The sequence below is a fragment of the Grus americana genome, chromosome 2 (assembly GCF_028858705.1).
Source record: "Grus americana isolate bGruAme1 chromosome 2, bGruAme1.mat, whole genome shotgun sequence".
In the NCBI taxonomy this organism is placed as follows: domain Eukaryota; kingdom Metazoa; phylum Chordata; class Aves; order Gruiformes; family Gruidae; genus Grus; species Grus americana.
Genome location: NC_072853.1, coordinates 70,694,801 through 70,717,623, shown reverse-complemented (window position 1 = coordinate 70,717,623; position 22,823 = coordinate 70,694,801). Strand labels below are relative to the sequence as shown.

At 40.7% G+C, this 22,823-nt stretch overlaps 1 protein-coding gene across 1 annotated transcript in view; it reads right to left on the bottom strand.

The window, feature by feature from the left end:
• Positions 1 to 18,198, bottom strand: part of CLPTM1L (CLPTM1 like) — a 29,410-nt gene extending 11,212 nt beyond the window's left edge. The window contains exons 1-10 of the mRNA XM_054817636.1: positions 17,941 to 18,198; positions 17,093 to 17,193; positions 14,946 to 15,135; positions 13,594 to 13,736; positions 11,447 to 11,525; positions 7,453 to 7,570; positions 4,634 to 4,728; positions 2,414 to 2,498; positions 1,869 to 1,972; positions 40 to 105 (exon numbers count right to left, since the gene is read on the bottom strand). Of these exons, the coding sequence (XP_054673611.1) occupies positions 40 to 105; positions 1,869 to 1,972; positions 2,414 to 2,498; positions 4,634 to 4,728; positions 7,453 to 7,570; positions 11,447 to 11,525; positions 13,594 to 13,736; positions 14,946 to 15,135; positions 17,093 to 17,193; positions 17,941 to 18,114 (1,155 nt within the window). The 5' untranslated portion in view covers positions 18,115 to 18,198. The remainder of the gene's footprint in view (positions 1 to 39; positions 106 to 1,868; positions 1,973 to 2,413; positions 2,499 to 4,633; positions 4,729 to 7,452; positions 7,571 to 11,446; positions 11,526 to 13,593; positions 13,737 to 14,945; positions 15,136 to 17,092; positions 17,194 to 17,940) is intronic.
• Between the last annotated feature and the right edge of the window lie 4,625 nt (positions 18,199 to 22,823).

Below are 22,823 nucleotides of genomic sequence, written 5' to 3'. Positions count from 1 at the left end.
TCAAGAACGTAATCATTAACAGGTCAATGTCTACTATACCTGAATTTTGGGTCTCAAGCCTTGCCACTTGATTGTCATTTTCAAAGCTTTCTTCACTTTCCAGAGCTGTGATTAGCAAAACCAAAATGTGCACATAAAGGATTATCCAAAAGAACGTCTTATGCAGGATTCAGATAATCAGAATCAAAACCCCAGAGCATCTATTCTAAGCACCCACTGCATAAAGCTGCATCAGCCTAATTGCAGCACACTGCCTGCGTCTCTGTACAAACCAAATGCCACGTCACCAGACAAGTACAACATGGGGAGCCTGCACTATTAAGACTCCATATCAGACAACGTACTGTAAGTGAAATAACGTAGTCCTTCCAGATACCTGGACGGCAGCGCTTAGGTGGGGGTTAGGTGCTCTCAGCACCAGCAGGCATCTCAGGTCAAGCATTTAGAGAATTCTCCGGTAACCACCTGCCAAGCAAGTTTTTAGATGCCTTCAAGGTCAGCTGGGGTCTGCAAGATGGAGGTGCCTCAGAGCTCCTAACAGTGATCAAGTGGGCACTTCCATGGTCATCACGTTTCAGTACTGGTCTATGAGCAAAAGTCAGTGAATCCACTGAACTGTCTGGCCACATACTGTACAGCTGTAACAGCCTGACCCTAACGTAACCAAAGGTTCAGCGCACCTGAAAATTCACTCATGTACCCACCCTGCTATACAGGACGTACCCACCCTGCTATACAGGTTCAACAACTCAGGCAATGCAGTAAGCTCACCAGGAGAGCTACGCTTCATAAAGCCTTTTGTGGACAAGGTTTGTTTGTTTAACTTTAGATACATCATTATTCTCTTCTCACCCATCATATTTTCCAAACAAAAATGTGCAATGTGGTAAAGATGATGCTTTACTGTCATCTTTGATGCAAGTGAGAAAATTACTTAGTACAGAAGCAATGTCACTATTACTACTGTATGAGAAACAGGTGTTAAGAACATCATGAGAGATCATTCCTGTTACCCTACCACCGTAAATGCCTCATCTGGTTTCCACTAAAACTTCTGAAAAAAACCAGTGATTTAGATACAAGGGCTATTTCTTTTTCTTCACTAGAAACAAAGAAAAGCATCACTTTTCTTGACCTGACACACTTTTAAACCATTTGATACTTTTGAATTTCTGAAGTCTTTATATTCAAGGATTTTTTTTTAAATTTAGTTATTTAGATCTCAAGGATCAAATTAAAAGACATTCTACAAAAGTAGCAGCATATTTACAGGGATATATATTTATGCCTGGAACTTTGTTAAAATTTCAGACAGCTAAAGAAATTTTGAAATATAAGCCTAAATTTCTATTTATAGAAATAAAACCTCCAGCAAATCTGATACAGAAAACTTAACACACAGAAATACATCAGACTTAAAAAATTTTCTGCTGGAATAATGAACGCAGCCAGCAGTCTCCTCCTTCCCCTCCTTCCCCAAGCACCTCAGTCATGGCCAAGGAGAAAGCTGCAGACCTGTGGCACTGTCTGACGGCACACTGTTTCCAGGAAGGTATGCTGACATGGTCATACATACCTCATCAGGAGTGATGCCTATCAGATGATGTAATAGGAAGGAACCTCAGCACAGCTCTATGCTTGGTTTCCACAATACCAGCTGACCTATCCCAGAAAAACCTCATACTTCCAGTTTAGTTATTTGATAGAGTCACAATCTCCTCTACCCCGAAAGCCAGTTAACACTGCTAAGACAGCATACTACACCAGCAGTAATTTTTCCAGCAACTAGCTGAGCATTCTTTTTCTGCAATAAACTATGGATGTTGCTGTGAATACTGGTATCTGGTTCTACAGCTTTAAGAACTCACCTCAATCACTGCACCAATGCCTGCCGGGATTAGTACCAATAAACTTGTTTGTTCATCCAAAAGGAAAAGAAATATAACCACAGTACTAAAGCACCGCCAAAGCACTAGACAGAAAAAATGAAAACAAAAGGCTTATTAATATTTAAATGAACAGCTGAGCTGACAGAACACTGTTGGCCTATTTACTACAATTCCATCTTACGCAGTTTAAGCATGAACTTCTCCTATATATATCTTGAGATATCAAATAGTATTTTTCTGTTCCTTCACCACAGGAAATCTGGTGGCTGACTTTAATATTAAACTTATTCTCAACTGTAAGACAGTCAAACATCAGAAGTGACATGAGGTCTTAAAAGTAAGTGATACTTGAGCACAGTGCTAACGAAGTTAGAACCAGCCCATTAGCCATCTTCTTTTCATACACAAATACATCTCATTTTGTCATCTTGGTGGATCTACAAAGTTTCAAGTTAGAGTAAGACTAATAACACACAGTATATATTAGATAGCACACGCACAACAGTTCACATTCTGGCTCATACCTGCTTTTGTAGACATCCCAATCATGCTCCTCTTTTTCTTCCAAAAGCTGATGTCATTTTTGAATGCAAGGAAATCAAAGAGAAGCTGCAAATAGCAATAAACATACTCATTTACTCAAACGTGCACTAGTTAAAGACTACCAGCTGAACTGTTAAAAATGCATTTAAGATGGAATTGCAAGAAAAACCTGGTTTAGAAGCCTCAGAAATAAAAAATAAATACCATAAATAAAAGCTAAAAAGAAAAACTGATTTAGAAGCCCAAGCTCCAAAAGCAGTGCAAAATGACAGAAGGAATGGTACTCCTACTACTACAACACTGCATCTGGTAAAGAAAGTTAGTGACCCAATACAGGGTAACACATGATAGAGGATGAAGAACTGAGGACCCTGAGGAATTGCTCACCTCCTTGACAGACCAAGGAAAGCCACACTAAATTAGATTCAAAGTGCTTTGTATTGGACTGATAGTCAATTTAGGCTTGGATATTACCAAAGTTTTTTAAAAATTCCTAAAGTACAGCAAGTCATTTTCTCCTATTTCATCACCAAGAAGTTGATCTGAACCTCAAGGACATTTTAGCATTAAATTTGTTTGTACTATTTTTTCCAGAATTTTCAGTATTTTTTTCAGAATAGAATAGAATATTTCAGTTGGAAGGGACCTACAATGATCATCTAGTCCAACTGCCTGACCACTTCAGGGCTGACCAAAAGTTAAAGTCTGTTGTTTTTGTTGGCTTTGTCCAAATGCCTCATAAACACAGGCTTGGGGCATTGACCACCTCTCTAGGAAGCCTGTTGCAGTGTTTGACCACCCTCTCGGTAAAGAAATGCTTCCTTATGTCCAATCTAAACCTCTCCTGGTGCAGCTTTGAACCATTCCTGCGCGTCCTGTCACTGGATCCCAGTGAGAAGAGCTCAGCACCTCCCTCTCCACTTCCCCTCCTCAGGAAGCTGCAGACAGCCATGAGGTCACCCCTCAGCCTCCTTTTCTCCAAACCAGACAGGCCCAAACTCCTCAGGCACCCCTCACAGGACATGCCTTCCAGCCCTGTCACCAGCTTTGTTGCCCTCCTCTGGACGCATTCAAGGACCTTCACATCCTTCTTAAATGGTGGGGCCCAGAACTGCACACAGTACTCCAGGTGAGGCCACATCAACACTGAATACAGCAGGATAATCACCCCTTTTGACTGGCTGGTTATGCGGAGTTTGATGCACCCCAGGATGCGGTTTGCCCTTTTGGCCACCGGGATATTTTTCAGTATTTCCTTTATGCATCCACTGTCTTAAAAAAAAGCAGCACAAATTCAAGAAATTCTTGGGTCAGAGAATTTTAATGAAAAAGTGTTTTTTTTTTTTTTAATTCAGGCAAATGATACACAAAAGAAAAAATATCAGAAGAGCTAATCCTAGCCTACAGATATCTTACAACCTACTAAACAGAATGGAAAAAAAAATTTAAATGGCTGGGAAGTCTAAGGGTTTCCAACCAAATTAATTGTACGTAATGCAAGTAGAAAGAAACATAATATGCCCAGCAAGTTCTTATCTATCCCGGAATATGGTAATTGTATTGAGCGTAATTGTAGATGACAAAAATGTTCAAAGTAGAACAATGAAGTCTAAAAAACCTGTTCTTTAAAATAAAGATTCATATTTAAACCAAGACACACACAATGCTGACAGAGAGACACAACAAACAATCATGCCTAGAGCCACAAGCTCTGCACTTTACAGCGACAATTTTTGGAAGTAATCTACATCAGCTGATCTAAATTTCTCCAGGGGTTAGAAGTTAGAGCCTCAAACCCTACTGTCAGTGCCTGAGCTATGCCACTGCAGCAGTAAGGTTTGTGAGAACTCAGCTTAGCAGAAAATGTGAACCAACGTTGACAGGCATATTAATTCTGGGTGCTTTGGTTCAGCTAAAAAAAAAAAAGTGATGATAATGAAATTAAATGTTTCATATTTCAGTCAAGACTGTTTTGTTTATACCTAGTCATCTCATATTTCTATCTTCTTTGAGATTTGTATATTAACTTGGTATTGGAAATACAGCTGACTTGTACCAGAAACTTCTTCTATTGCTCTACTGAAATTACTATTTCAAAGAACAGTTCTCAATAAATGAAAGAGTTGAAGTTCAACCCACCCCCACTCCTTTTTTTTATGTCATATGCTGTAATCCCTAAAAAACAAAGTTTCTCCACTTACATGAAAAGCTGCTACGAAGAATGTCAAAGCCAGAAAGTACAGGTTAGTATCAACAAAAATTCCTTTTACTTCATCTGCATCCTTTTCTGAAAACCCTAAGAGAAAGAACAAGTAATTATGCAAGAAATACTAGACAGTTAATTGCTGTTATGCTAGAGTCCAGTGTGAAAGGAATCTTATTTCATCTGCACATGTTTTATGAAGGAATCATAAATCCAAAACAAGATGGCAGCTCTGCTGGTAAAACCTATATTTTGGCTAGTTGTTTGGCTTGCCTTAAACAAAACCCATCAGTTACAAGCAGGCTGATGTGCCCTTAACATGTTGTGTAACTACAACCCAAACTGAGTACCAGAGACACAAAAGGCAAGCACAGGAAGTCAGTCTTGCCTGTGTGGAAACACAAAGCATTATTCAACTTAGTCTCTGAGCTTTTATTTGATACGTATAAGTGAGCTTCACATTAAAAACTGAAAAATGAGAAAAAGACTACACCATGGAGGACAACAAAGATCAGCGGGAAACATGGCCATATATGCAACCGTACAGACCCCACATCATGGATGAGGCATCAACTCCTTTGACAGTCCTTGCAGAATTAATTTGGAAGCTTCTCTTTGATAAACGGAGAAAGGCAAAGCATCGTCCAGAAATCACAATCTGTAAGCTGAATACATATTTTCTACTGTCTTGCAATTCTCCTAAAGGAGGAATGTTGCTTTCTTGTTACATACTGGACAACCATTAATTAAAAAAAAGTTAGAACCTGTCCGTGATAAATATGGTTGCCAGCACCAAAGACTGTGTTTTCCAGAAGATATAGCATCCCTTTGAAATCCTTCAGCCATTGTTAAGGTGCTTTCTTCATGAAGTAGAAAGTTCCAGTCACTGTGATTGAAGTCTACTGTTCTCAGAAAATACACAATGCTTCATTTACAGCAATGGTGCTAGTTATGACACCGTTGAGTTCACTACCAATTTACTTTGTCCTATCAGCTGTCCTGCATCACAGCAAGAATGTGAATTTACCCATTTTCAAGTGATTTTGGAGTTTTGCAAGTGATCTAAGGTGACCTTTTCATAAGTTATTCCAAAAGGAATATTTTAAACTTTATGTTTCACTATCTGCATGCACACAGGAAACAAGCAGCATCTTAGGTAAGCTTTTGTTCCAGGCAGAGGAGGTACTCCTAGGATGACAGGTCTTGATCTACATGTCCATCACAAGACAGCCAAGACATGGAACATGAAAATTTCAATTATGCCATTCTGAGAGGACTCACAAAAATTTATGGAGAAATGATGGTGGTCAAATGCCTCACACAAACTCTGAACAAGCAGTTACTCAATTCTTTCAAGACAGTTATTTTAAAGTTATTTTAAGCAGACATACTTTGTAGCTTTGATATGCATTAGCCTGAACTAAGGAGAAGCAGCTGGATTCTACTTTGGATGACCTTATTCCTTACCTGCCCTCCCTCCCCCAACAAAACATGAGAAAAGCTTAGGCTGCAAAAGAAATGGAGAACGTCTAGACTCTCAGTTAAGTTACACTGTATACAGGTACTGTGTCTTACAATATTGCACTCTGAAACTAGTGCTGAACCAGAGTTGGTTTTTTTTCCCAGAAGAATCGGTGCCTTAAATGTTAAGTTGTCCATCATAAAACACTAATTCAGAGATTACAGTGAATAAACAAACCCTCTCCCTCTTACTGACTAAATTTTGGTGAACAAAGAACAACACTGAGTAGTATGGAAGCAGCATTACCCCCGTGTATGTCTCTTGGGAAACTAGTAGAATACCGTATCTATCTGCATTTAAAAAAAAAAATTAAAAAAAACTGGAAAGGATTCAAGAATCATTAAAATAATACAGCACAGAGCTTTTAAGATCTCTTGGCCTGAAAAAAAGTTTAAATTGCTGCCTGTAGAGCTTAAAAAGAGAGGATCGGAAAAAAATCCTACATTCATATACATCACCAGTTCAGTTACAATGTACTTCCTTACTCTAGCGTAAAGAAGCCAACTACAATCTACTGAGAGAGAACTAAGTCCGCAAAGATAACCCTGAAAATAAGATGCAGGTTTTTAAGTGTCATGATTAGACTTAGAAAGGTGTGCATTAGTGGAAGAAACATTTAAAGACAGTAAAAGCTTGGCTATGTCATCACCAACACAGAGCATATGAACTTCAGAGTGAAGGTGTACACTTACTCCATTACATTTAAGTGAAACACAGAATTTAAACTGGAGGCTTTCCATGCATTAAACTATTATCTGAATTACCTTATAAATTTGTAAGTGAGCCAAAGTGACAGGCCAGCCAGATCTGAAGGGTCAGAAGCAGTATGATCAGAACCCAGATTCCTTCTTTATGCTCAGCTTGAGCCCAAAGACTTTGCTGTGCCTGCCTGTATTTCACTGTACGTATGGGATAGAATGACCAGCGATATATAGCTTCTATCAAAGCTTGTGTAACACTGATCCAGTTTTTCTGTTCCATGGATGATAGAGGAAACCTGTGGTGAAAATTCTCTCCTCTATTTTGGCCCCTTATGCTTTTACAGTAGTACTATCCAAATAAAATTTATTTTAAAAATGGTTAATTCACCTCTGTATTCTTGTTTCCTACCACTTGATAACATTTTATTTCTATCTTTACCTTCATGTAAAACAACGTAAAATTTGTAGCATTAAACCTTTTCACCAGCTAACCAGAAAAAAAAAAGAAAGAGTGAAGTGTCATCTATGTACTTACAAGAAAAAAAAATTGAGGGGGTGGTTTTGGCCTAAAGTCACTAAAGATAAAAAACATACCGAATTGTTGGAGGGAGTACACAGCATCCTGCATGTGGATCCAAAATCGGAGTTTTCCAAGAGATATTTTGTCATATGACACTGTAAGAGGTAGCTCTGTTGTTGAACGATTTATAACCTGTATTTCAAAAAGATTGAGTTTCATTTTTAATAGCAGAAATTTTGCAACGATTATTTCCACTCTTTTTTTTTTTTCATAAAGGAAAGTGATTATATCAGACTAATTTAATCACACAATTTTAAGAGGTCAGTTTGTTTTTTGACAGGGAATAAAATCTTAGACTTCTTATACCATGCTTGAAGTCTTTGCTGTTTTTTTTCCAAGAAATGCTAAATTAGCAGTTCATTCTGTTCAAGTTCTTATAGCAACCTCACTATCACTGTATACAAATGCCTCTGAGATGTTTCCATAAAGTTCCCTCTGTTGGTCTCAGCTCAAGTGGGAAGTGTGCTTAAGAGAATTCTCTCTTTTGACAGTTCTTCTCTGAAAGTATATGCTAAGATATGCTAAGATTACCTAAACTAGAAGATGAAAAAAAAATAAAAATCACATCCCAAAGGCCGTAGTCAAAACTTTACTAAATTGAGGCTGTTTCTGAGAGAAATTAAAGTTACAACAACTCATACCAAAACAAAAGGTGGGGAAGCAAGATGATATTACTTGCTCAAACTGGTGAAGACACCGCAGCTAAAGCTAAGCAAGCTACCCTGCCTGCAAAACTTGGGATATGGGGTGTCACAGAAATCCTCTTCCTGCTCCAAGAGAAATAATTTCAGCTAATCCTCCTGTATCATCTACACTTTAGTTATGATAAGAACTACCTGGGGCCCCCTTAAGCTACGGAAAAACAAAGTCTTAAATTACCTCAGATCCTTCTGCTTGATAGGTGCCTGTCTCTCAAATAAGTTTAAAACAAAAAAAAAAAAAAAAAAATTGTCCTTGCAGATGTTACAATTCCCCGTAGCTACCTAGGTGCAAATTTTAAACTTTTAAGGGTAGCTCAAGCTATCCTTAAAGGCAGGCATTCTGAATTGCAACAGTTCGAGATCTATTGCTCCAGGCTCCTAATTACTAGCCAATCATAATTCCCATCTCAGAACTGCTGCTCAACACTGTATCTGTTTCTACAGCAATTAGTTAGCTGACACTGAGATGAACAGGCTTCTTCTGATCCTTATGGCACAGAACACGGTTTTAGCCTCCCCACGCAGCAGTCAGGTGGGAACTGGGGACGACGTTCACTCTCCTCTTCACCCTTTCCTCCAGTGAGTACAAACAATTCTCAATCTCCCCAGCCTCCCAAGACCCTGTAAGCTTTTCAGACAGTAGCAGAACATGCACGCATGGGAGAGAAAGGGAAGCTGAGAAAGTTTTATAAATACAGCAGGGAGAAAGCCTGAGAAACTAGAATGGTGCCAGGAATCTCTGAACTGTCTGGGGAAAAAACAAACAAACAAACAACAAAATAGGGTGAAAACAATGTGGTTAGAGCTGACAATAGAGAATGCTGGCGAGATTCTACAGCTGTTTACCAAAAGCTACATAAACATCTTCCAGGCTGCTTCTTTTTAAAGGATGCCTGTAATTCCTCCATTCTCATTTCAATATCTCAGCCTATCAAAGAAAGCATCAGCATTTCTGGGAGAAAATGAAAAAGAAGTTTATTTATGCAGGACAGAAAACAAAACATGCAGCAACTGCACTCTACACAGACAAAGCACTACTAAGGAGTTACGGGTAGCATAGGGAGAAAGTCAGATTGCAAAACAAGACAGAGATAGGAATTCTTCAACACCAAAAGCAAATTAAATGAACATATAAAGATTAGAAGAACGAACTCTTTCTCAATGAACAATTAGAAGTCCACAAGTGTTGCCTCACAACCTAGCTGAGTGTGATGATTGCTAAGCCTCTGAAAACGAGGGAGTTACTGAACCTCTGCAATACAACCTACTCTTGTAGTACAGCCTCAGAACATCACATATTACTTCTAGCACTCTATCAGTACTACAGAACAGTGTGTGAACAAAGCAAATAAGTTCAGCAGTATGAATTTTAAAGTTTTCTCTCTATTAAATCAGAATCCTGTGTAATCTCCAAACTCTCAGCATTGGCAAGAACATGTAAGAACATGAGGAACCCATAACCTCTATACCTACATCTGGGCCAAAATAATAGTCACTTCAAAATCTATGCAGCCTAGCACAAGCAGGGAAAATGCACCTTCAGCTTCACGACTTTAGGTCGGGCACACCAAACAGCATCTATGCCCCTATTTACAGCCAAATGCTGTATCACCACAAGAGCTGTATCACCTTCTTCCCTGCTCTTCACCTACCCCTCATTATCTCACAGCGTGCATACTATCAGACCACTCTTTCTGCAGGGTTTGCGAGCAGTTTGGCAAGTCACTACTGAGAAGCCACATAAGCCAGTGCTGAAGGAGAAGTTTGCTAGTTTTGATGGAACTTTGCAGCACTTCTCAGGATTTTTAACGACTTTAAGGCAGTGAGTTACAATAGCATTAACCGTGACATGCATGACAATTGCAGGAGTGTTATTATTAACATAAGAATGCCGAGTTTATTTGTAAACAGGGTACATGACCAGTTAGAAGCTCATATGACTGTACTGAACTGAATGAGCTGTGGTAAGAAACTTAAAACAAAGGACAATGACCTCTCAAGACATCACAAAAGCGTATCTAAAGAAATACTGGCCAAAACTATCCGCTACCAAGATTTCTAACAAATGCTCAGGAGTTTATTTTGCTGAACAAGCTTGGGGTGGAGGGGATACAAGTTCTTAAAGAAGATTCTCCCCAACACTAAGTAACAAAATTCTTTGTCTGAGCTAAAGTTAATGAATTGGAAAGGCAATTTAGAAGGTCTATGGAAAGTTCACATCTACCAAGACTTCCATCTAGAAGATGCTGAATCCAGACATACTCATTTAACAGTTTTGACACATTCCCCAAGACTTTTGTTCTCAGTAACTGATTGCTAAATTCCAGTCATCGCAACTGAAAAGAACCGCAGGGCTTAATTAAGAGCTGCTAAAACAAACATGGTTGAAATGTAGGGGACTGCCATGTGTAACTTGTAGTAAAGGAACTGCACGCAAGAGAAGAGTTGGGCAAAAACTGATTACAGAAAATTCTATTAATGTATAAAAAACCACCTTTTTTTCTTTTTTTTTTTCTTTTTTTAACTGCAGGGGTGACTGAACACTAGAACCGGTTGCCTGGAAAGGCTATGGCATCTCCATCCTTGGATGCACGCAAAACCCAACTAGAGAAATCCTGAGCAACCCGGTCTAGGTGATCCTACTCTGAGCAGGGACTAGCAACCTCCAGAAATCTCATCCAACCTCATCCTTCTGTAATTCCATTATTGAAGTTTCTAGGTCCTGATTTGTTTGAGTGCACAAAATCACTGGATGCACCGCAACACCAACCTTCAGGTGCTGGAGTTACTCTAGCATGATAGAGAGCACCACCAGAAAATTTAACGAGTGAATTTCTTGGAGAGAAGGGAATAGCTGCTGACTTATCTTAGTGTAGCTCCAGTATCAGCTGTGTTCAGTATGGTCATTTCCCTAGGAGATTATCAGAAGCCACTCTGGGATGCTAACACAACTTCTTCAGCTTAGGGAGTCAAATTGCTCATGAGACTGCTCCCATCACAGCTGGTGCTGCAGTGATGTCCTCCATATCCACCCAAAAGACAGAAGCAATGGAATCCAAATATCTTTTGGTGGGATAGGCAGGAGTGCTTGGCAGATACTTCTGCCAGAGGGGAGTCTCAAAACCCAGATCCAGCCTCTGCAGTGACCACAGCTGACCACATTAAGTTAAACAGTCATTGATAGAGTCCTTTTGTGATTTATGCTTTTTTGTTATAGTAAACAACGTATGACAAAATCTTAATTAACACAACATTGCAGATTACTGTTAAAACTATTAAATGTAATTAAAGGTATTCTATTACTCACCATCAAATCTTTCACTCTGTTGCTTAGCTGATCAATAAATAATATTGGAAGGTAATGCACTGTCTTCCCCAACTGAACCCTAGGATGTTTAAACATGGATTTTATGACTGTAGTGATCTAAAAAGAAAACTACTTTTTATTCAAATTAGCACTCATTCATCACTTTCAGATCAACTCATGTAGCTATTTCCCACCATCTTTTCAGGCACATTTTCTTTTAACACACAGCAAGAAAGAAGCCACTAGCCTAGAGTCTTTCATTAAGAGATGTTTGTGTAAAAAAATCAGGCATATCATATTTCTCCTTTTAGTTTGTTTTTACTTTTCTCTAGGGGGAAAAAAAAAAAAAAAGACAATTGAAGTTGGTTGTGATGATGCTGAAGCTGTTGCATGACCAAGGGTAGAGAAAATTAAAAAGCATGTTGAAGAGAAATGTGCTGAAGTTTACTACCATACATTTGTATCCTTTGTCTCAAGTATCCCTCTCCTTCTACACCAATGGCAACTCTCCACCACCGCCCCCACTCCTCTGCACCCCCAATGACATCTATCAGGTCAGCAACAGCGCATGCTCTAGCTAGCACGGGACTATGAACACGATGGCTGGTACACACACAGGAAGGCTAGAGACTACTGGAGAGAGCGCACTAGGAGCAGAAGTCTTCTCTGCCTTCTGCTCAACAGAAACTCATGTTTGGATTGCTCTACCACCTCACGAACCTGCATGAAGCCAATATAGAAACTTCCCAGCCTTTGAGCCCTCTACAATACTGACCACTGGGACATTATTTAGCAAATTACAACCTATATGCAATTGCTTTGTCAGTATCTTAGAAAAGTATTTAGCCCAATGCCCTGAGAGAGACAAATTCTTAAAGTTCTTCACTAGAAGGGCAGTTATCTACACTGTGATGTTGCTGGTAGAAGTTTATGGAACTAGCATAACAGAGCTTCTTAAAGCCCGAAAGTTGAATTTTAGTTGTTGACGAAAGAAAGAAGTGTCTGTGCATGCTGAGAAAGACTGCAGTCTGAACATACAATGGGCAACAGCAATACAGAAGAGTACTAAATCAAGTCTGCTTGGTTATTTAACTGAAGAGGTTTAGATTTCTATGTAATAACTACCATTAAAACTACTGCTAGTGGAATTGCAGCAGGCTATTTCATATCCAAACTATTTCCTGTATAATGCAACGACAAAACAGCACTGATGCGTATCTAAACATGACCAGAAAAAATATCCTCGTTCATCAACCCCAGTCCAACCCTTTCTTGTTATGTGCCTATCTTACGAGTTACTACGTTTATCTGTTCTGGCTGGGAAGCTGGGCAACCTGGTCTAGTGGAGGGTGTCCCTGCCCATGGCAGAGGGGTTGGAACAAGATGACTTTTAAGGTCCCTTCCAACCCAAACCATTCTATGATTCTATCCCAGAACCCTGGGGTCTACTGATTAAGCAACTACTTCTGGATTTAACAGGGTACTTGTAGAGAAAGGCATCAACATACAGCACAAGCCAATACAGCACTATTTATATGGTTAACACTGGAAGTAATTTAAGCAAGCTGTGAACAGAAACTACTGCCTGCATTCAGTGGCCTAAAAACCTATCCCTGCTTTTCAGTATCTTCTTGAGAAAATAACATAATGTAGGAACACGCATTGTCAAAGTAACATAAAGCCAATCATAAAGGAAGAAAAAAAGATGTCACAGGAGATTAGCTGTGCTTCTTCAGCACTTGCAGTTTGCACAGGTAATTTACAGATGAAGGATAACTGCAAAGGTCAAGGGACAGTAATTGCTTTAAAGGCCAGAAGTATGATTTGAGAACAAGGGGATATGAAGTCTGCTGTAGCATTTTACTTGTGTCTTTTGTCATTCTGCTTTGTCTTGCTGTGATAACTCTGTACAAAAAAAGTATTCTAAACTCTGAGCTGCCCAGGAACAAGAGATCTCCCGTAAGGTTTTACAGTACATAATATCTTACTAATTGTCACTACTGAAAGGCAAGCATTAAGAGTATCTATTCTTGTCTCCTAAGCACCGATTTAAACATAAAATACTAAAGGAGGCCAGGGAGAATTTCTGAAGAAATGTGCAGTAAGTTTATAATAACAAATCCAGCAAAATTAAATCATTGGCTTACATTTTCATGTAACGGTGAACATCAGCAGGGAGGGATGATCCATCAAACACAAAATCTTCCACCATGACATTTAAGGTTAATCTTGACCTCCAGTGAGAGACAGGTTCATCGAGAGCATTGGTCTGTTTTTCTGCTTCAATTTGCTTTAAAAATACAACAAACATACATACTGCTAAACAGTACAGAATTTTGAACAGGATAATACTCTAACTCACAAGAACTATGGAGTCATTAGCTATATCACAATAGAGAAGCCCACTAAGAAACATTTTACCTTAATTTTGACCAGTTCAAGTATTTTGCTCAAATATGACAGAACAGATTGTAAAGGCCCACCATAATCTGACACAGAAAAACTTCAGTGCCCATTCACAGCCTTGTTCATTAAGAATGAATATTCAGCTAATTAATCTTAGTACCTCAGGAATCTGGATACTAGTCAGAAAAAGTGAAATAAGGACTGTAAAGTAACAGTCAAAAGGACGTGGATGATCAACCATATTAATTTTTGGGAGTAAAAAAATCAGACCATTTGTTTTGAACTTCTGAGCTTCCAAATGCTGTGTAAAGCAGTGCTGAAACCAAGTGTGACCTTAGCTTTCAGTAGACACTTATCCCCAGGGCATGCTACTTGCTTTTCTGTCGATGAACATCACCTGTTCTGACTTTTAGTGCTGCACTCTAGCCTCAACTCATTTTCAACTTTATTCTGACAGGATTTAGAAACAGCACTGCTGGCTATAGGTGTATTTCAGATGCTAAAGACCAGAGTGAAATTTTCAAGCTCCACTTAATATGAGGCACAACAGCCACTCACAAGTATTTCATTAAATAACACTACATTTTTTTTCCCTGGTGAGTAATCATAGCATTTGTCAAAGGACACTATCTTATTCTCTTGAAGTGAAGTGAAAAGAAAGAACATCCTAAAGGAAAAGAAACAATTTGACATTGGTCTCTCACCAATGTCAAAATTAAGTTCATATCTCTATTTTATAAAAGCAGAGCATATTATTTCACATGAATCTAATTCACTATAGAAAGCAGCATCACGCTGTAACAGAACAAACAGTATTTCTACCAAAAGTAATGAATCCTTAAAGAAGTCATTAATGTTAACTAGGGAAGTGTTATAATAGCAGCCAGTGTTGCAGAGGATTCTACCTCTGCTGTGCTAAGCGGTCTCCTACTAGCGTACAAGCTAATAATTGAGAAGAGGTGGTTTGATTTTTTTTTCCTAATATCATCATTAGTGTAAAAATGCAAGCACAGCAGATGCTAACACTAGAAGCATCTATGAAAGAAATTACTTTTTTTGCACTTGTTCATCTATAGACGGAAAAGCCACCTACCTGTGTGGCTGACTCTCCAGTGAGCAAATTAATCTCTTCTGGTTTAGGGACCATGTATGTGGTCAGAGGGCTTACTATATGCACCTGCTTACCGTCATGCCAAGGCAAAATGCCAGCATGATGAAGAAATATATATGCATATAACGTGCCATTATTTCGGGTTTTCTTTGGTACAGAGACATTCACCGTCCTAAAATACAAAATAAACACATTATGAGATGACACAGCACATGTTGAAATATTTAGCTGTAAGGATCACTGAAGATCTGCTGGTAGCAAGCAAAAAAAGGTTGGGGACATTAAAAAAAAAAAAAAAAAGACCCATTTGGGTTGCCTGGCACACTACAATTAGTTCTGGCTAATATGCCCTGATGAGCCATGGCTGGATGGGATCGATTTATATACTCCAGTATGCACCATAATATTTGCGTTTCCAAGGTTTTACTATTATCTTAAGATACTTTAATCCTTGTCCAATTCATCCTTTATTACCCTAGGTAACACAGGACTGCATGATCAGTTCTTTTGTTGTTTTCCCCTGCCAATAGGTTGTAAGGCCGAAATTATCACAGCGCTTAAAGAAAACAGCCTTCCTTGTGGTGAATGTGTCTCACAGGTTGTACACATGATACAAAGCTTAAAAAGAAAATCAAAAGTTTTGCTAAGCACTTTGCATTAATAAAATATCCTCTCAGCTACGGCATGTGAAGCACAGAACTCCAGATTGGAGCCCCAAACCATGGAGTCACCCCCCCTTGTGTTAGCCAAGAAATCATCCGACTTGCAACCTTACATAATGCCTCCTCTATTCCTGTACATTTGCTCAGGTTATTTTGCTCTGAATACTTTCAGTGGTTTAGCAGACTCTGTCGATAAAACAATTCTTATATTTTCAAGTCTCTCAGAGATAAAGTTTAATGACCTAAACTACAGACCAGTATGTTCTTTAATTATAGAAAACACAGAACATGAAAGAATCTGGGAGACTCTGCAACAAGAGAATCAAGAATAAGGCAACTATTTTAAACAAAAGCGAGACAGAAAACATGAAGCACAAAACAAGTAGTTCTAATCATTTTAATTGTATAGAAGCATATATAGAGTGCAGTGTCATACTTGGGAATTTGTCTAAGGGCACAAACTTATTCCATCTTAGCACCAACATCCCTTCAGAAGATCTCAAAACCCTAAATTACCAGAAAAAGAAGCTTTACTTTTATAATTATTAGCACTAAAACAGTTACAGAAAAGCATATTGCTAAAACACAGGACAAGAGAACATGGTTTGACTTCCAAACTCTATTTCAGGTCTGAAGCCACGGCTATTAGGAACAATAGGCTATTAGCACTGGCTACGTGTGTTATTAGATGAAAGTCTCAAGCGTTTCCAGGCACTGGGACTTAGATTTTCACAATGAAAAATAATTTTTACTATTATAAGCAAAGCATGCTTTTGTAAAACATTTGTCTATATTGGCTGAAAACAGTATGCTGATCCAAACAAACCAATATGTAAGTTCAGCACATCATATGGATGTTATCGATCTAGCACAGCTAGTGAGATGAATGGTTTCAGTGAAATTTGAAAATTAAGATAACATGGGTCAGCATTCAAGATTCGTAAAATCTACAGGAGAAAAAAAAGCATTTCTGTATTTACTAGTGTAGCTTGGCTTTGCAAGCTTTGTTTCTTGCAACTACGAGATGACTGTCAATGTAAGAAAAGTTTGTCTAAGAGTCTATTTCTCAGTGCCAGGTGAACACAGCACACCCTTTCCATCAAGACAGGCACTTTACCAATGTTTAATTCATGAAACATTCCAGGAACTTTTAATTAAAGAGAAAAATACTGGTTTTATTAACAGCAGCACTTTGTCCTCAACTCTAAGGTTGAAATCCAGCTAACATCTTTCCTGCCTTAACACGGCAAATAAGGTTGTTACTTTACGAAAACAAGTGTGAACTGAATATCCTGTACAGCAAGCAAAAATAGTTTTAACCCCAAAACAAGGAATGCAAGAACAACTCCACTCTTTCAACGCAGCCATCGCAGTCTACCTTACTTCATGCATACTTCCATACACGTAACTACTAGTTAGGATACATACTTTAGAATTAAACAAAGAATTCGTAGTCTGGATACTTGCCTTTCAAATTTGGACTCAATATCAAAATCCTCCACGTTCAAAACCAGATCTACGTTACTCTCAGCACCAATGCTTGACCGTGTGGTAGTATACACGCTTAACTGAAACAGAAACACAGCATGGAGAAATCAGAGTACAGAAACACGAAGTTCACGCATCAGTACACTTCGAGCACGGAGCTGTATTTCAGTCTCACTAACTTCCCCAGTCTCGTGATGGTTATATACATTCGGAAAGAAAACAGCGTACACAAAAAAACTAACACAGGTGTCAGCTTACCCCCTCCCTCCTTCTAGGAGCAGAAACACATGGTAACACAGCCACCAAATACATTTTTATAGGATGACCTATACTTCAAGTCAAAGATTTCCAAGCACGTTGAGCCATTTCTCCGTCCCGGCTGCTCTGTTCAGTGTACGTGCCGACAGACAGACGAAATCAAGGCACAGAACGCACTTTGACCGTCCCCGTGCTTCAGCCGGGGGCATCAGCCGCACGGCCCGCAGCCCGCACCCCCGCTGTCCGCCACCCACCCCTCCGCCCGCGACAACCGCGGCGCTACAGCGGGAGAAAGAGGGAGCTGCGCGCTCGGGCCGCGGGCGGGCCACGCGTGACCGCAGCTGTCAGCCGAGTCAGCGCGGCGCTTCCCGCGCCCAGGACGCAGCGCCGATGACGGAGGAGCCAGGCCCGGGCAGGCCCTACCAGGCCGGCACCGGAGCCCACACGGTACCGAGGAGCGAAGCGGTGTCCGGCCGCCTCCCTCGGGCAGCAGGGGCTGCTCCCGGCGCCACCGCAGACCGGGCGCTCGCGGCCGACCGCCCGTTATCCACCGTCTGCACCCGGCTTACCTGCAGCTTGGGCCTCCGCGCCAGGTAGGGCCAGACGCATCCCGCCGCACCGCCCCCCGCCGCCGCCGGGCAGGGCCGCGTGTAGACGATGCCGTACATCACCCAGCACGTGTGCGCCACGTACACGGCGAACACCCCCACCACCAGGCTGGTGAACGAGCTGCGGCTCAGCATGGCGACGGACGCCCCCCCCCCGCCCCCCCGCAGCCCCGCTCGGGATCAGCCGGGCCGCCCCGCCGCCGCCGCTCGCGCATCCCCTACGCAGGCAACCGCCCCACCCGCCCTCTCGTCACTTCCGGCAGGCGGAGGAAGCGCCTCCCCGCCGCCTAGCAACCGGCTTTGGGAGGTGCCCACCCCCGGAGACGTCCTGGTCCGCGGCGGGTGCGTCACGGTGTGACGTCAGCGGGGCGGTGCCCGCCGCCGCTAGGGGGCGCTGAGGGGCGCGAAGCCCTTGGCCGCTGCCTTCCCGCCGGGCGAGGGGCGGGCCAGGGGCGAAGCTGACGGCGCTAAGGCGGCTTTCGGCGTCTCCGTGTGCCCCGCAGCGCCCGCGGCTCGAGGGAGGGCCCGTGACGTGAGGCTAGGCAACCGAGGGGTAAAGGGGGAGGAAGGGGGAGAGCAGGCTCCTGCGCGGCACTGTGCTCCCACATCATCCACCCCCGGGAGCAGCAGCAGCTTAGGACTTAATACAAAGGAATAATAATTAAACCCAATAAAAATCCTTCAGCAGTCTAACAAAAAATTACCTTTGGTACAGACTGAAAGGTGGTGTAATATGATAAGAAAGGAGCAAACACGGACGGTGGCAGTACCCGGAAGAAGGGAAGGGACCGGTGTCCACCCCTCAGCGACTGAGGGACGCAGCCCCCGGCAGCACTCCCAGGCCTGAGCTACCAAACGCTGCCCCTCGAGGGAGCTGGGAAAGCTCTGCCAGGCCCTGCGCTGGCGGTAAAAAAGGAGTATTTCTTATTGTCCTCATGTTTCCCCTCACGTGGTGTCAACCAGGAGAAAGCGGTGACCTCAGCAGGGAGATTCGGGCAGAAGGTAGGCAAGGGCAAGACACGAGCACCGGTGAAGAGATGACCACCCTGGCAGCCCGGCGCAGCGGCACAACAGGGAGCTTCCCTGCAGCGCAGATGAGCGAGGCAGCGGACAGGCGGGCAGGTGAAGGGTTCAGGCAATCCGGGCATTACTGTAAGCACAGCGCAGGATTCGTATTAATAGTTCGGCTTATAGCCACTAGACCTCATTATGCCTTTTTTCCACCCTCTGTTGTGAATCTCTCATGTACGTACATACATGGAATGTTGGATCACTTCTTGTCTGTTTCCTGGATAAATAAAAGTAGCCAGAGCTACTCCAGTCTAATTTAGGCAGACTTGTTCTCCAAGCTTCTGGAGCCCCCTTTCTGAATCTTTTCAGATCTTTTGATAATCTTTAAGCACAGAAAATAGAACTGGAGTCAATATCCCTGTCATCCTTAGGGGAAACAACACAAAAAACCCAAACCAAACACCACACACCCCCACAAAAACCCCTGAACACCCCAAACAAAAAACCCCAAACGCTTAAACCGCTGTATTTCATACTGCCAGTTGCCAGGTAAACAAACACCGTTCTCCTACACACACTGTCACAGAGAATATACATCAACAAAGCACACCTCAACATGTATGGACTCAGTCATGTTCACAATTATCATTTGTATCCTTCCCCTTATTGTAAACCTTGTCATTCATAAAAAAACCTCATATCTAAAAAATAAAATAAAAATCCAGAGGAAACCAAACATTTTTTTGTTTCATTTTTAATTTGGCTTCACACTGAAAATTCAATTTACAAGCCATTCATAAGGAAAATGTCCAGTTGGGCAGAATGAGCCATGATTGTATACTCCACATCAACACTTGTAGTGTATCATTTAGTTCCCTTTTAGTAAACCATCATACGACTTACATAGCATTGTTTAAGCATCTACATCATTTGGCTCAGTTCATCACATGCTATCGTCCATTTCAACCTATCGGACAATTAACAAGAAAAGAATGCTCAAATTGAGGTATTTCCTTTAAGAATTGACTGATCACTGGTATTTAGAGGTAATCTTAAATCATATAGTTTTAAACATTGAAAAATGTACAAAACCAAGTTCATTTTTAAAAAATATTATCCTTAGTCTTCCATGCATGTTAATAAAAAATATAAAAATCAAATTTGTAGCACTGAAGCTATACTTTTCGTTCTGAAAAAGTACTTCCACAATTGGAACCACAAGCTGCAGTCACCTTTAGTACACTACTTGGTTTTGCTTTTCAGTTATGAAGTATAGTCAGTTCAGTGCAAAGGTAATAGTCTATGTACATGTACCACAGGAGCCACAGGAGGGAAATCTACAGCAGAAGATATGCATTCAGATTATTATTATCCAGTAGCACTATATATTGTTACAGATTTACACTGCACATCCAAGGGCTATTATAATAAAAAGCTTGCGGCCAATATGTGTCTTTAAACACAGCAGGTCTGCTTGAGCAGCCTTGAAGTCAACAGAAGTTGTACCACTGATGGAACAAGCACATAATACCTTGCAAGTGAGTTCCTACAAACCAGCTTCCTGCTCCGTCATCACAAGTTTTCAACTAAAAGCATCCTCTTCATGGCAGTGCCTAACTTGCATTTAGTAGCGGTAAGAGAAAATTCCAAAATTTGAACATTTAAAAGGTTAACTTTTTTGCTTTTGCACTTAAATTCTCAAGTGTGTTCAAAACCAGCATTATTTTTTCCAAAATATATAAATGATATCCTCAATGCACGTTTAACAATAATTCAGGAGATCAAAACCATTTTTTTTCCTGTATTATTTCTCAGCTTGTTGAGAACTCAATTTTATTCTTCCAAAAAGATGAACTAGTACCTGCGATCAAATTAGAAATGCCTTACACACCTGGAGAGATAACAGGAGTTACAAAAACGTTTAGAAAGTGGTCCCATTGAACAGATGCCCAATACTTTCAGCACAGTGCCGCAACACTGAAGTTGTATAGTACATAATACAAAGTTAGCAGATGCTTAGTCTTGGTCCTCCTCCAGGAAACAAAAATCTATCACTTCTAAAGGAATTTACTTCTGACTTCTATTTCTAACATTACTGATTTACATGGAGCACTTAATACCCTTAGAGCAATTGGAGAAAGCAATATAAACAAACCACTAAACACAAACAACTACATAGACAAGCAGCTGCAACGGTTTCGCTTTTTGTTTAGGTATATACAATTGCTAAGGAAAGATGTTTAACTTAAGGATTCTAAGTCACATATTTAAAAATACAATTTCATTTTTAGATGTTTACTTAAAAAAACCTGCTTTTGTAGCCTGGAAAGTACAGCACTGGCTGGCCTAAACCTCCCTTCCAAAATATAAGAAATATTTTGCTTGAACTTCATTATAAAAGAAAACATAGGACAAAAATATATACTTAGGGCATACAAGATCTTTACAAGTTTATTTCTTTAGCATTTAAAATACAAAATTGTCTTCATGCTGGATAGTGAATAAAAGACATGTATTTGGGTTTTCCCCATACACATTCATAGACTTCGAAATAACCTATCATCAGCTGAATTTCATTTCCAGTACCATGGTAGGATGAAAAGTGTCTGAGCTTCAGCGTTCTTCAGTATCCATGAGGAGACTTTGTTTGCTATCACATACACAGATGCTGCATTCAGAACTTGGAATGAAACGGGCACACATGAAGTGACACAGCAAGTCAGCAGTCAATCCAATTGAAGATTTCATTGTACTATATTTCTAAAGCTAATTTCTTATTGTTCATAGGAACAAGGAGACTCTCGTAAGCCCTTTCAGACCTGCTGTCACCCGGACACACCTGCAAGGGTTAAAGTGTGGGAAAAGGAAAAAAAAGCAATCCTTTACCTAACAGCAGGCACAAGCTGAAGCAGTCCACGGGCCCCTAGTTTTGGGTGGCATTACCAGACCACAGCTTTAATATTCACCTGCCGCTTATAGCTCAGGGAGAAGAGACCGTGAATGTCACTTTAGCTTAAGAGGCAGCGCGTTCTCCCTCAGGCTGCAGCACACCTACAAAGAACAGAGAGCTATCCAAGCAAGAGCTAGGGATACAGAAAACTGAATTCACCAGCCCGAGAAGCAGAAAAGATCCTCCTTTACTGTGGGAAAAGGCCGGCTGCACAGTGAAAGCTATGCTGCCACACCAGCCTTGATGGGCTCTTCTACTTGCTGGTTCAGGACCAAAAGTTCAGCCTGATTTTTCTCCAGCTGACACTCTGGCTCAGAACTGGCCCTCTCAAATAACACCCCATTCATAATATCAACTTCATATTTTGATATTATTGTTAAAATTACAAAAGCAATTATGACTTTTCTCTTGCTTCTAACATTTTTTTTGGTCAAAGTGAAAGAACTGAAGCTTAATGCTACATCCACAGATTATCATACAGCACCTTTTTTGAGATCCCCAAGCTGACCTCAAATAAGCTGGGATGTTCGTATGGCCCTGTGCAATTTAGCTCAGAATAAAGAAGCATGACAACTATGTTGGTAAGAAACCCTAACAAATAAGTTAATTAACAGGAATAACTTAGGTGCAATCTGTGCTAAGGTGATTCTACTGTTTCCATTCCCAGAGACTGATCAATTTGAAAACTGCAAATATGTCTTTACTGGTTACAGATGGCCTCCTGAAGTTAGTCTGCGCAGGAGTACTCTGCCACTTTGCTAAAGAAAATGGAACAAGCAGCCGCTGCCATCACACAACTAGTAAAATTATTTTGCCTAACAAGCTTACAAGACAACCTAGGCAGAGTATCAACTGCTGCAAAAAGGTCTCAGCATATTTCACA